Below are 13,858 nucleotides of genomic sequence, written 5' to 3' on the forward strand. Positions count from 1 at the left end.
CACTTCAGTCACTCACAGCAGCAAAAGTTCAGATGATCTCAACAGTTGCCACTGTACAGAGAGCCCTGGAAATGAATGCTGAGTCTCTTCACCCTTCCTTTTACATGGATACTCTACTTCAGCCCTCTTTCAGGCTTGGCCAGAAACATTAATTTCAGCCCACTGATTTATTTCTGAGGTGTAGGGTGGAGCACAGAGCACTGAGGCCCCAGAACAGCACTTGACACAGCACTGAGGTATTCATCTGTGTATTTATCTACACAGCAGGTTGATAAATTTCTATCTGCTCTGCAGGTGCAAGGTTCAGGGGGTTCTGCCTGCACAGAAGAGAAAGTACCCAAGAAACTTGAACATGCATAAACTGGTGGTTGTGGAACATGATTGGTCTTTAATCTCAGAAGGCTTGGGTCTGTTTCTATTCAGGTTGGATTGTGAACTGTCAGCAAAAAGGGGGATCAAGAACAGTGTTGAGGTTACCTGTGAAGTTTGTTGTAGCACTGAGGAAGGCTATTAGCTGGAAAAGGAAGTTCAGTTCCAAATCAGATACTAGCTTTAACTCACAAGCCCGATCCTGCAAACCTCACTCATTTAAGTGGCTGTCTTGCTTTCAGCAAGATTGGTCCAGCCAGCAGCTCTCAGTAGCTTGAGCCAAAAGTTTTTATAGCTAACTACATCCAGGCTGGAGGGGAAAGGGAGAAGACAGACGTAGCAAAACTAATTCATTTTCCACAAGAAAGCAGTAATAAAAATGAGATAGTAAGTGAGCCTTGCCCTTCAGGTTACTGAATAGCTACTGAGTTAAAGGAAAGGCTACCATGTTTGGTAATAAATGGCGTCACAGACTGCAGGCATCAGCAGCGGTTACTACGGACACAGCTTCCAAGACAGAGACAGGTAGGAAAAGAGAGATGGAAAAAAGAAGAAACAGCAGAGTTAAAAAAGGGTTAAGTGGGATTTTGAAATATCAGTGTCTAAAAACCTTATTCAATGTAAAATCAGAAATCCTTGGTGTTCCGAAATTCTGGCATGCTCCAAACCCTCCTGTTGGGCTGGGTGCCCCGTTCCACATCCTCCGAGATGGTCTTGATGTCACTGATGAATGGGGAAATCCTGGACCGAGATTTAAATGTTGTTAAGGAGAGGCTGGTTCTGTTCTTTGTGTTCCATTGCCTTGCAAGCTTCTTGGCCTCTTCCTCCTCTTTGATCTTCTCAGCAGCTTCCTGCAGGACGGAGCGGAAGAGCCGGGATACTTCCTGCGCTTCTGGTTCGTACTCCGCAACGACTTGCCTGAACCTGGAAGCACAGTCAGGGCACAGCTTTGATTAAGAACATCAAATTATGGATTGCTGCCAAATCACTGTGCTAGGCTTGGAACTTGCACTTTCCTGCTAAATGGGACTCCCTGGACTGAAGGGAACAACAACAAGGAGGGGCCATGAAGATCTGCCCAAGGTCTCTAAAATCACAAGCAAGCCAGGGAATGTAAGGAAGCGATGAATCACTGATTCTTATAAGCACAAGAAATAATAGGGAGAACCAAACAAAGCTAGAAGGCAAGTTTGAAACAGAAGGAAGTGCTCTTTTCACACAACACTTATTAAACCAGAACTCAATGCTATCAATAGCTTAAGAAACAAAGTTATCGGACAAGTTTGTGGAAAATATCCCCATCACTGCAGATTAACCATGATTATCCAAATGCACGTCATTGCTCGAGGTAGTCCCTGAACTGCAGCTTACCAGAAGCTCCAGGCAGACCTGGGAAAGCCCCACTAGACTTCCCCTGTTTTCCATCCTTGCTCCCAATAGCATGACCCAATGGCCTCTGGACAAAGGAAAATCCAGTCACTTTGGTAGTCTTTCAATATTCAACCTTCAGTGAAGTGGGTTTTTTTCATCTTCCTGTGGATTTCTGTAACATAATGAACTGGCTCGGCTCAAAACATCTTGGTTGGCAGCAGGATGCTGTACCTAATTAGATAACTCTGAATTACTTCAGTGCCTTCTCAGCAAAGAGCTCAAAATGGAGTTTTTTGAAATTTATTAAGCTAGCTAAATAGCAAGGAAGTGAAGCATCACCACTGTTTATTTTGCAGGTGAGGAAGATAAAATGCAGGGCAGAATAGCTTTCTTGAAGCCACTGAGTGAGTCACTGGCTGGGCAATGAAGAGATCATGCCATTCCTTACACTTTGTTGGGTGAATTGTCCCCAGCCTGGAGAATACGGGATCCACTCCCAAGGCTCACACACTGATTGTTCTGTAACAGCAAGCATTTGTGACAGATGGTAATATGGCTATTCTTCTAATAAATAATCAGTTCTTAACGTAAAAATTAAACCTGCAAGCAGACATACAGCTAAACTAGTACCACTAAAATCCAGGTATTTGTACTTCAGGGAAGCTAAAATGTATCAGGCAAGTATTTTGATATTTTTTTCCAACAGAACTTAACAAGGACGGAAAACGGTAGGACTGTATTTAAATAAGCCCAATACAGCAGAAGCTGATAGAATAAGATATTGCCTCTTGGGTTTTTGAAAAGCCCCAGGAATGTAAGAAGGAGTTCAGCACATATGGAATTGCATTGTTTAATGGTGTGCCAAAGGATGCCCAGCATAATAAGGACAGAAAGCAAGCCAAAGAGAAGCCAGAAAGACTTTTTGTACATTTATATATTTTGACTCCAACTGTGGAGGCCTAAAATTGGACACACATCTTGGCACCCTACTGTATCCCAGGTATTTCTCTCCCAGCATGTACTGGCAGCTACAGGTACAGCTGTGGAGACAGCAGTGTTGCTTTCTGAAGGAACTCAGTGTCAGCAGAAGCACCCAAGCTAGAGCAGTTTTAACACAAAACCTTCCAAAGTCACCAAAATGTTCCTTAACTGTTTCAGCTGGATGAATTCTTAATCTCCTCTACCCCCTCACCAAAAATCTCTAAGCTTTGAATGTCTGGGTGCAAAAAGCCTTGGAGGTACTGTAGTTCATGCTGATATTTAAGTACTAACACACTGATGGCAAACTGAATTGTGCAGAGCCTGGAAAGGGCAAGAGACAATCTCTTGCTGAGGGTTAGCAGACAACAGCAGGAACTGGGAATCTATTGGACATTGCAAACTTCCTTTCTGCCTTCTGAGGAGGCAATTCAGTTGTGTTATCAAAGAGCCCAAAATACAGTTTTCACAATAAATACATTTTCCCCTCTATCCTCTTTGAAGCATAGACAGGTGAGTCCATAGAAACTCAAGTCTTCACAACATTCTTAATATTACACCAGAGAAAGCAGCTTCAAAGGATTACTACTGCAGAGGTGAACTAGAATGAGTCATTCCCTTATTTTATCTCAATGTGTGTTTTAAAGAGAGGTGCTGTCATATTATATATTTATATATATCATTACATCCTCCTCTTTTGTATTGGCAATTGTGCACCCAAAAGGCCTCCTCACTGCCACTTTCAGAGGCATGTGTCATGCTGCTGGATTGTGGCTCCAGAGCAGGAAGCAGCACATATCAAGCTATTACTGGGCCAGTGTCTGGCTCTGGGAACAATAGGGGAAATGGATGATATGACAGCAAATATACCTCCTGAGCAGAGAGCTCTAATGCTAATGCCCTGTGTTGTTGATAACACTCCCAACCAATCCAGCTAAAATCATTTTCTGAAATCAGGGTAACTTTCCACATGCACAGTTATCTGCCTGTTTGCACTCTTCTTAGCTTAGTTTTGTCAACTCTGCTGTTAAGATTTACCTCTGACTTTCAGGACCAAAATAAAAACTACTTTGTAAGGAGTTAAGCAGGCCTAAGAAACAAAGAGAAACCAATCCAAAAGACTATGCCAGACACACAATGAAAAGCCACTCTCATTCTGATGGAGAAGGGAAAGGGGATGCTTTTCTCTCCCCTAACAGGATGAACTTCACCTCTTTATTAATGCCCACCTAACTTCAGTACCAGCATGTTGGTGTAAGGGACAGCTCATGTAGGAAGTCCAAAAGGAGTATACACCACAAACATTTCTCAACAGAAAAGATGGACAGGTTATCAGGGCCAAGCTCCAGCTAAACCAGTCGGTGTATCAGGAAAAGATGATGCTTTTGCTGCAGGCACCTACACATAACCAAAGCCATCTTCCCCAGGCATCAGTGAACACCAGCTGATGTGCTGCACAATCCAGCTGCCCTCTGCACAGAACACCCAGTATATAAAAACAGAAAGCCACTGGAATCAAGGAATATGGCCTTGTGTCTTGGGAAAAAAACTCCACACAAAGCTGCTCAGTGGGGTTAAGAACACAAGATTGCACAAGGCTCACTTGTCTTCTAGCACAGGTTGACACCCTTATATTTTTGCATGGGACAGTTTCAAACTAGGCAACTGCTCAACCATGTCCAGAAACACCTCAACAGGGTTTCCTTACTCACCATAAAAGCAGACCTCTCTATCTTATTCGTGTCTCAAGTTATGGAACAGCTGGTAGCTATCCTGAAATACATCATGCAGGTCATGCAGTCTGAGACGTGACAAAAACTCACCCTGAACCAGCATGGATCTGGGGAGGATGTATAGGCATACACAGGGATGAGCACATTCCCCAGTCCAGGTAGTGTTTGAATCACAGTTCAAACAAAATTGTTCTTTAAACTGTGAGCCTTCCACTGCTTTGTAAGTCTGTCAGATTTCAAGAATCTGGCCGTGCCTGGTTCATACTGGCACTGCTTTTTAAAGCGCTGTCACCTGCCTGTGTTATTCTGTAGGTCCCCTGTACAGCAGGTTCCCTGAGCTGAGCCTGAACTTTAAAGACCTGTTAAATCCAATGGAAGTCCGTGGACTTAAACAATGAGCTTATAGTTCAGGGTATTCCTGAGTGCCCATCTGAACACAGAGCTCTAAGTAGATTTAGTCATTCAAAGAAAATATAGGTTTGCTTAGTGCTAATAATTAGCTGCTGACTCCTGAATCTATATTTTTTCTGTTTATAGGGTAAAGCTACAAACAGCTTTGCTAGAGAAGGCTCCCAAAGAATTACAGCATTTACACTAATTGCCACACTCATGTCACATCACCTCAAACTTAAGCTTGCAATTTCTGATTTTAGTTATTTGCCTTACATTCAAGCTTACTAGGAAGGTCACTTCAGCTATACACAATCCCTAGAAAATTACAGTCCTTAGCCTGCAATATTGATAGCAACTCAGATCACCAAGTTTACATTTCCATACTAGGGAGTTTTTTGTTGCCTTCTGGACACAGGAGAACAGAAACCAACTGTTTCACTTTTGCTGAAACAGATAGAAATTAAACAGGCTTTAACTAGCTCTGACTAGGGCTAAAGCTCTGAGTAAAGATGGGGAAAATCTAGCATTTTTTATTGGCAACATACTATTCTACTTGTTCAGTTTAGCCATGGCAGTTAGGCACTACAGGCCTCACCAAAATCAGTCATTTCCTTCAGATGACTCCAGGATTTAATTTTAAATAGGCAGCAATCTCTAACCCAATAACCTAAAGCTAAGTTATTCCTGAATGCAATGGCTTTGTTTGCATGGGGTGAATCAGGGTGTCCAGATATCTGATGCTATTTGCAGTGTATTTGAATCCTTCCAGAATTCCAAGAGACTCAAAGAGAAGTTTCTATTGACCCCAAATACAAAATAGGCATTCCGGATCTGAAAAAAACCCACTTTCATGTGTGAAGTGCTCCTTTCCAGCCTCCTCCACATCTAAAGAAACAAATTTGGAAAAACTTTGCCTCTCAGTAAATGAGGCCATACCCACAGAGAAGCACAATTTGGATAATCATTTAGACCTTTAGAGAATGAAGTGACATCTCTGACAACTCATATAAAAATGTTTTGTTCTGGCTTTGACTCTGAACTCAAGAGTCTCACAAAGAAGGAGACCTCGCATGACACAAATAAAACAAACTCTGCAGTCTTGCAAGACGCCTGCTACTTGTGTTATTTAAGAATTACGTGCTTGTCGAGTGCAAAAAGGACTTCAAAAAGGACCTCAGCTCTTCAAATGTCTAAAATGGAAGGGAAAGAATCAAACTTACTATTTCTGTCAGAACCAAGGACTTCAGTAGGGCAACACTCTGCATTTGAATTTCCCAATGCAAGCTCACAGACTTTTTTTTTGGTGGAAGATTTTTCTAAAAGCTGCTACATATTAGGAAGTCACACAGTACTCGAGAGAAAACATCACCAGTGCAATGATCTTGTTATTAAAGTACTTCACTGGAAATGTGGAGGTTTCATTGCATTCCTATTATACTCATCCTGTGGAATTTCAGGGAAGTTACTAAAATCTCTATCTTATCTCACTTTCTGAGAAGTTATCCAGTTCTGGCTGTCTTTAATTTAAATTGCAGGCTCTTCCTTTTTTTCTTTCTCTCTCCTGTACATTTTCACAAGTCACATTTTTTTCTTTGTTTCCTCATCAGCAATGAAAATTCCATGGAATGACAGAGCTCTCAGTTAGAAGGTAGAAAAGAAGAGGGGTCAACTCTCAGCATTTCCAACACAAGATAGAAGGACTGTTGAATAAAAATAGGAAACATTATCTTTATACAAGCAAAACACAGTTTTTTATAACACAGTTGTAGTTCAGGAGTGGAACTCTGCCACAGGGAGCCAAAATGTTAAAAAAAAATTAAAACAAAAATTAAATTTTACATGTGCTCAAACACATCAGCCAATTATGGACAGAAGGTCCATCTGTGGCTCCAAAAGTCTCCCAGTTCTCCCAGTTACAAGGCACAGTAAGTTGGATGCTCTATTTGAGGTGGTGTAATTGTCCCTAGTGTTGGATTTGCTTCCTTGTCCTTTGCTCTTTTCGTTACTGATGCCACTAGCTGCTCTGCCACATGCAGACTGCACATAGAGCTCAGCCAGACCTTTGACCCAATCCAATTCCACCATTTTTGTGACTGTGATAGTCCCTACTCAATCACAGAACTGAAACAACAAAGGTTATGAAATCCTCTTTGGTTTTTTTTTTTTCTTTTTTTAATGTGGCTCTGCTAACCATGCAAGCTCTGTAAAACATGCCACCTCTTGAATCATAATGTAGTACAATTTATGACAGCACCCTATTTGTAAGAGGAGTTTTAAGAGGATGGTTTTAGCCTTTTTCAATCATGCCCACACAGAGTCCACCAATGTTGTCGAGTACATTTATCTACTGCTATCAGTATGCTAAATCCTGAACAGCAGTGAACAACCATTACAAGCTGCACTGAAATCACACATCTTGCATGATCTGTCTCAATTAAATAATAATTTAAAAAAAAATAGCAGAGCAGCAAGTTGTATATGGCTCAGCTCAATTCTTTCCTGAAGAGGATGAACCTTGGGGCCTCCCCACTCCAGCAGCCAAATCCTGCTGTCATGGAAATAACCTGTTTGCCAGACAGACCCTGCTCAGTGGCCCTGGGGATGGTAAAGATAGCTCTGAATCCCAAGGGTTTGAAGTGGCTTGTTTACAGCAGAGCTCGGAGTTATACAAATACAAGGCAGGTGCTGTTCCCAGCAGATTTTCACTGGAGAGGTCTTGGTCACTGAATGATCCCAAATCTCTGCTTCTGCCATCACGGCAACCTTTGTAAGAGCCAAGGTTCTGTGTGCCAGGTTGCTTCCAAGGTTCAGCCCCAGGGAAGATGAGGGCTAGAGAGGTAATTTTGCCATTTTTACCTGGCTGCATGCACTGTAAGACAGAGGACCAGCTATTGCCAGCACTTTTACAGTTGCAATTCAGAGGCCGTAGATGCATTTGTTCAAGGGAAAACAGGAGCCAGCTTATGCAGTGAGGGACTGCAGGGTGCTGAGAGCCCTCTTGTGCATGTCCTGCAAGGACTGTGTTCACTCTGACCCCAGATGAAGAACTTGTTGGCACAGGGGAACTTGATCATAAAGGCCCATTTCACAACTTTGCTTTGGCTAAGGTGCCCTTCAGAGTCACCGTTCCTCGCTTTACCAAGTTTGACTCCACTGTGCCAAATGCAAGAGTTTATCTCGGAACAGCCACCCCAAAAGGAAAAGAGCCCTTCCCTTCCAGTCTGGAGGCTACAGCAGGCTTAGATCAATGTCTACAGGCATTTTCACAGGAGGTCACTCAGCTGGCAGGCAGCAATCCTAAGTCTAGCAGTGGAAAGGCTCAACAGCAAGCCCAAGAGGCTGTGTCTGCACCTGCACTGCAGAAGGCAGAAGCACCACTTGCCTGTTGAAACCAACTGCGTGCCCCACCTGCATCCCATGACTCCATGTCTAGGGTGAAGAGGGAGGGTAGGGAAGGGAGACATTCTCTGGGACTACCTGGCTGACAGGCTGAAAAAATAATAGAATCTTTTGGCTAGTTTGGGCACTGGGAACAAGTGCCTCAATAGACCTGCTGGACAGCTTAAATCAAGGAATGAAGGCTCCAGTGAGAGGGGGAAACACCAAGGGGGGTTGCTCAGAGGCTGCAGAACCTCTGCCCTCTGAGATATTCAACAATGGACAGGACAAGGCCCTAAGCAACCTGATCTAACTTTGAAGGTGGCCCTACTCCAAGTAGGAGGTGGAAGTACATCCCTCTAGAGGTCCCTTTAAACCTCAGTTTTGCTAAGATTCTAAAGTTCTGAAGAAAAAAAAAAAAAAAAAAAAAGCCATCACAATACTGAGGTAGTACCTGTTCATCAGGCAAGGTAAAGCTCCTCTGGCTACTTGGGAGCATAAAGTCCTCAAGCCAATGCCAGAGGGAAATGGCATTTTGCAACTTCTTGGAGGAAATGGTGTTGTGTTAACCTGACTTAAAACATTAGATTTCCCTTCTTTCACAAATACGCTATCCCAGCACAACTCACGATACGGGATGCCAAGTTTTGCTTCCGTTGATCCTAGCAACTCCCACTCTCTCATCACACACCAAGAAGAGCAAAGGGGGAAACGAAAGGTCTGTACCATGCCATCTTTTCCCGTACCTGAGTATGACGGGCCCACAGTAGGAAGGATGTATTTTGGTGCACATGTCCTCCAGCTGCAGCCGCTCCCCGGGGCTGATGTCATAGCTCTGCTTTGGGTAGCTGACCAGCCAGCCATAGTCCACCCCCGTCTTGATCTTGCGGTATTCGTTCTCCCGCTCTCGCTGCTGCTTCTCTGCCTGCTTCATCTGCCAGCTCAGCTCCATCATCAGCGTTTCCACCACCATCTCCGTGGGGTTCCTCTGGGAAATGCGGTTTGGGGGCTCGTTCCACCTGAACCAGGATGCCAATGACATACTGCTCTGTGTGTCTTTGCTGGGAGCAGGTTGGGGGTAGAGAGGGAGAGAAAAAGAATAGTGCCATCATCAACACACCTCAGCTGAGAATATTCTTCCCCCCACACCCCTCCAGTCTGTTAAAATTGCTGCTGGATAACTACTTGGAAATAATTGGTGCTGGGCACCTTGAGAAATCTCACTGGTAGCAGCCAGCTTGCTCAGAGGGTGAGGAGGCACCGTCTCCCTCAGCTTCCGCTCACCGTGTAATTAAAATGAGTCACAGTCCTTACAGCTTAAGTCAGGTTACAAGGATACCTTGCTCCCTCCAGGCTAAGCTGGGGAAGCATTCTCCTTCCCACACTTGGGGCTTGGGCTCACCTGGATGAACCCTCATGGGAGGGCACGACCTTGCAGCAGATCTACCTGTAAAAACTCAGTGTATGGAGTCAAAGGATTACTGGGAGCTACATTCTAGCCAGGAGATCCTTAGAGAGGAGGCAGGATTAAGTGGCCTGGTGGAGTGGGTGGGCTGATGCCCACCAAGTGCCCACCAAAGCTGCTCTATCACTCCCTTCCCCAGCTGGACAGAAGAGAGAAAATATATTGAAAGGCTCATGGTTCGAGATAAGGACAGAGAGACATCATTCAGCAATTACTGTCAGGTGTAAAACAGACTCAACTTGGGTATATTAGTTTCTTAGTAATAAATTCACAGTTAGATAATGAGAAATAAAACCAAATCTTAACCTGGGCTCTGCTTTACTCCCAAATCCTCTACCTCCTCCCACCCAGCAGTACAGGGGGATAGGGAATGGGGGTTGTGGTCAGTTCACTACATGTTGTTTCTACAGCTGCTTCCTCCTCTGGGGCAGGACTCCTCACATCCTCCCTCTGCTCCAGCATGGGGTCCCTCCCACAGGAGACAGTCCTCCATGAACTTTTCCAGTGTCAGTCCTTCCCATGGGCTACATTCCTTGTGAACTGCTCCAGTCTGGGTCTCTCACAGGGAGTGCAGTCCTTCAGGAACAGGCTGCTGCAGTGTGGGTGCCCCATGGTGTCACCAGTCCTGCCAGCAAGTCTGCTCCAGCATGGGCTCCTCTCTCCATGAAGTCCTGCCAGGTGCCTCTTCCATTGTGGTCTTCCCATGGGGTCGCAGCCTCTTTGGGGCATCCAGCTGCTCTGGCATGGGATCCTCCATGGGCTGCAGGGGGATCTCTGCTGCACTGTCTGAGGCACCTTCTGCAATGACCTTGGGGTATTTAGAGCTGTTGCTTAGTTCTGTCTCCCAGCAGCTACGGCTCTTTTGTTTTTTCCCCTTCTTAGACCTGTTATCCCAGAGGTGCTACCACCTGGACTGATGGGCTCAGCCTTGGCCAGCAGTGGGTGCTTGCTGGAGCCATCCAGCATTTGCTTTGTCAGACATGGGGGAAGCTTCTGGCAGTGTCTCACAGGAGCCACTGCTGTAGCCCCCATCACTACCAAAACCTTGCCACACAAACCAAATGCACCTGGGTAGGTTTGCCTGGGCAGCACTCACAGGAGCCTGAGCTCAAGGCCAGACAGAGCTTTAACCATTATTTAGCAAATGTATTGCTGTATGCAGCAGAGGATGCACCACCTTCTACAAGGTGAAGTCCAACTCTTTGCTTTTCTGCAGGAGCACTCCTTCAGCAGCACCCCCAGTGCTAAGGGAACTGAGGCTGCTCTGACAGGGATGCAGAAGCGTATCATGGTTTAAACTGTTATTACTTCTGAGTGAAAGGCTTCTACTGCTGGGGAGTTACCCAACACACAGAAGACAGAACAAATTGCATAAATCAGCTCAGAAAAAGATGGAATTAACTCCCCACCCAGCAAATCCCTTCATGTTGTCCCTTCAGGAGAACAATGCATGGAACAAAGTTATTACCTATTGTACTTGTATTTAAACACAATGGAATCCAAAACAGGCACTAGGGAGCTGAACAGGAGCAAAACAGCATCTGTTTCTTCACACAGTGCACTTACGTGCCTTGTTGCTGCCTTCCATTAGCCCCTGGGGAGAAGGGGTGGCACAAATAATGATTGCAGCTGGGATTACAGAAAGGCTACTCCTGGCAGCAGCCCAATCAGGACATGGCGTCAAAAGTTAACATGAGGGCAAAGGATTAAAGAGCCTGATTCTGCAGGGCCTGAGCAAATCCTCACTATTGGGACACAGACATGAAATGGAGAAAAATATGCTTTTCATTTAAGCTTCCACCTTGGGGGCTAGAGCCTTCAGTGACAATAAAAATCAGCAAAAGCTCATAACTACACAGTACTCCCACTAGAGCTGAGAGCCATGAGCTCCCAGACTCCCTGGATGAGAAATGATCAATAGGATTCTGCCATGACTGCAAGGGAAAGATGCTTCCATGCATCATTCACTTGTCAGAAAGCAGCCTGTTCTCTTTGAAAAACATTCATACTATGTAAATACATCATACCACAAAAGGAAAATGCTCCAAAAATCTCCATAGTCTGTACAGTGTCCCACATTTGAACTTACTTCAGGCTCTAATGCCTCGGCTTTTCTAGAATCAGGAAGTTTTCCAAACTGCATCAAAGGACTAGTTTCTCCAGTCCTATATCCTACCTCTCCCAGCAAGCAATACCAGTTTCTTCAGAAGGCAGACATAAAAAGGGCTGAAAGCTTCCACAGGTCACAGATGCAGCTACCTCAGAGTGTCAGGTGCAGGTCCTCTCCCCAGACTGCATCAACAGCAGCACCTGGGCTGGTTTCCAGTGCTCCTCCAGGAGAGATCCCTGCAGTGACTGCCTGTGCCCTGGAGCCCCAGCTGGGATTATCTTTGTGACAGCAGCCACAGCCAACAGCTGCTGCAAGTCTCCTGCTCCTGCCTCATCCCTGTGCTCTGGAGGAGGAGCAGCCAGTCCTTGCATTTGTGTCAATCGCCAGGGTGACTCCAGCTAACAGCTCCCACACCACCACAGAGCTCCGGCGTCTGCTCCTGCTTACTCGTCTGAGACTCAGGAACAAACTTAGGCTGGAACTGATGTGCTGACAGCTTCAAGTCTGTGATCCTGCCATTCCAGCTTGTGCCTGGATCTTGCTACATGGTGGCCTCCACTCACACATCATTAAGGATGAAGACTTTTTCCTTGGTCTGATCACCCCTTGTGTACCACTAACAAAAGTGAGGAGCATAACAGGCCACAGTCTGTTGTAAATGTTTGAAAGTCTCCTATTTCTTTTCAGCTTCTGTGATGACAGTAATTTTTGTAAGCTCTTAGAGGTACTATTATTATTTCCATTTGTGCCTTTATCAGATGAAGGTGAACATGCCCCTTCTGTATTTTAATTCTGGCTATGACCCGGTCTCACATCGGTTTAACTCTGCTGACTTCAGTGGCATTAGGGGTAAATCAGTATAAAGCGTTACAACTGTGAAGCTGAGGAATGTCCTTCCAGCCATTCCCAGCTCACCAGCTGTTTCATTAGAAGAGGAGCAAGAGGGAAATTTAGTGGGCAGACTGCAAAAGAGAACAAGGAGACTTGGATTTTGTGTGGTCCTGGGCTGTTCTTACTGCCTTTTTAGTTCCACCGGTCTCCCTCAAGGCATTCTGCATGAGGACCCTTTTACCTAGCACTAGTATTACAAAGAACAAGCAGAAAAATGTTTTGGATACTTTGCTGATACCAAGGCCTGCTGAACTTTGAGCTTTGCCCAGTCCCAGAGCTTTTAGAAAGCTCTGGTAAAAGGCAGAATTGGTTTTGGTATGGGAACATGGATACTTCTGACCCCAAATGGGGCTTTCACTTGTCTGCCATAAAAAAAATCTGCTTCCAGATGAGAAGAATGTAAAGGAAGGAGAGCACCTCACCTGCAGTTGAAATGGCCTGTTTTCAAATGAAGGAAAATCCCATGCAAGCATTTCAAGCACACTGGCAGCTTGAGCGGGCTGTTCCTAAGGGAGTCTTGTTTGTATGAGATTGTTTCCTTCCCCTTCTCTCATCCATCATCTCCTCTTTTTGAGAGCTGGCAACTGGCCATCTCTATTTAGCAGGCTCAACAAGCCACCACTCTTCCCACTACTGCTCTTAGCAGCCTGCAGAAGATACTGTGGGCTCCATTAATTGTGGCTGCTGGTTTTAATTTAAAGTTCACAGGCAGGCTAATCATTAACTGACTCAAAATGGCTTTCCCATGTGGAAAAACTCAAAGGACTGTTGGCAAGATGTGGACAACTAAAGAAAGGCAAAAGCTACAGCCTGACTTTCTTACTGGGAAAAAGGACAAATTTACACTTTGCAAACATTTACATTAAAATTATTTTTTAAAAGAGACATTGCCCCAGCTGAACACAGATCTCTCTGTTGCACAATTAATCCACTTTCTAATTCCTTCTAAGAGGCTATCCTGGGAGCTGACACAAGTTGATGAACTACTCTGGTGTTATTCAAGCAAAATTTCATAAGTTCCACTCTAGAACCATATCTGTGTTTTGAGACTTTGCTGTCATTGACCTCTGTCTAGAAGACAACAAGCCTTCCCCTCACACTGTTGGTTGCAAGTCTGGCCAACCACCTCACAGAGTTTTAAGCACACATGTACCTTAGCTATGCTAAAGT

General features: G+C 44.8%; 1 protein-coding gene across 1 annotated transcript; it reads right to left on the bottom strand.

Moving 5' to 3' along the window:
* Nucleotides 1–995: 995 nt before the first annotated feature.
* RD3 (RD3 regulator of GUCY2D) lies at nucleotides 996–9,279 on the bottom strand. Its single transcript, XM_062489275.1, has 2 exons — nucleotides 8,969–9,279; nucleotides 996–1,293 (listed from the first exon to the last, which is right to left on the bottom strand). The coding sequence occupies exons 1-2, from the start codon at nucleotides 9,262–9,264 to the stop codon at nucleotides 996–998; spliced, it is 594 nt and encodes a 197-aa protein (XP_062345259.1). The 5' UTR covers nucleotides 9,265–9,279.
* Nucleotides 9,280–13,858: the final 4,579 nt, after the last annotated feature.

The sequence above is a fragment of the Cinclus cinclus genome, chromosome 3 (genome assembly GCF_963662255.1).
Source record: "Cinclus cinclus chromosome 3, bCinCin1.1, whole genome shotgun sequence".
NCBI lineage: Eukaryota > Metazoa > Chordata > Aves > Passeriformes > Cinclidae > Cinclus > Cinclus cinclus.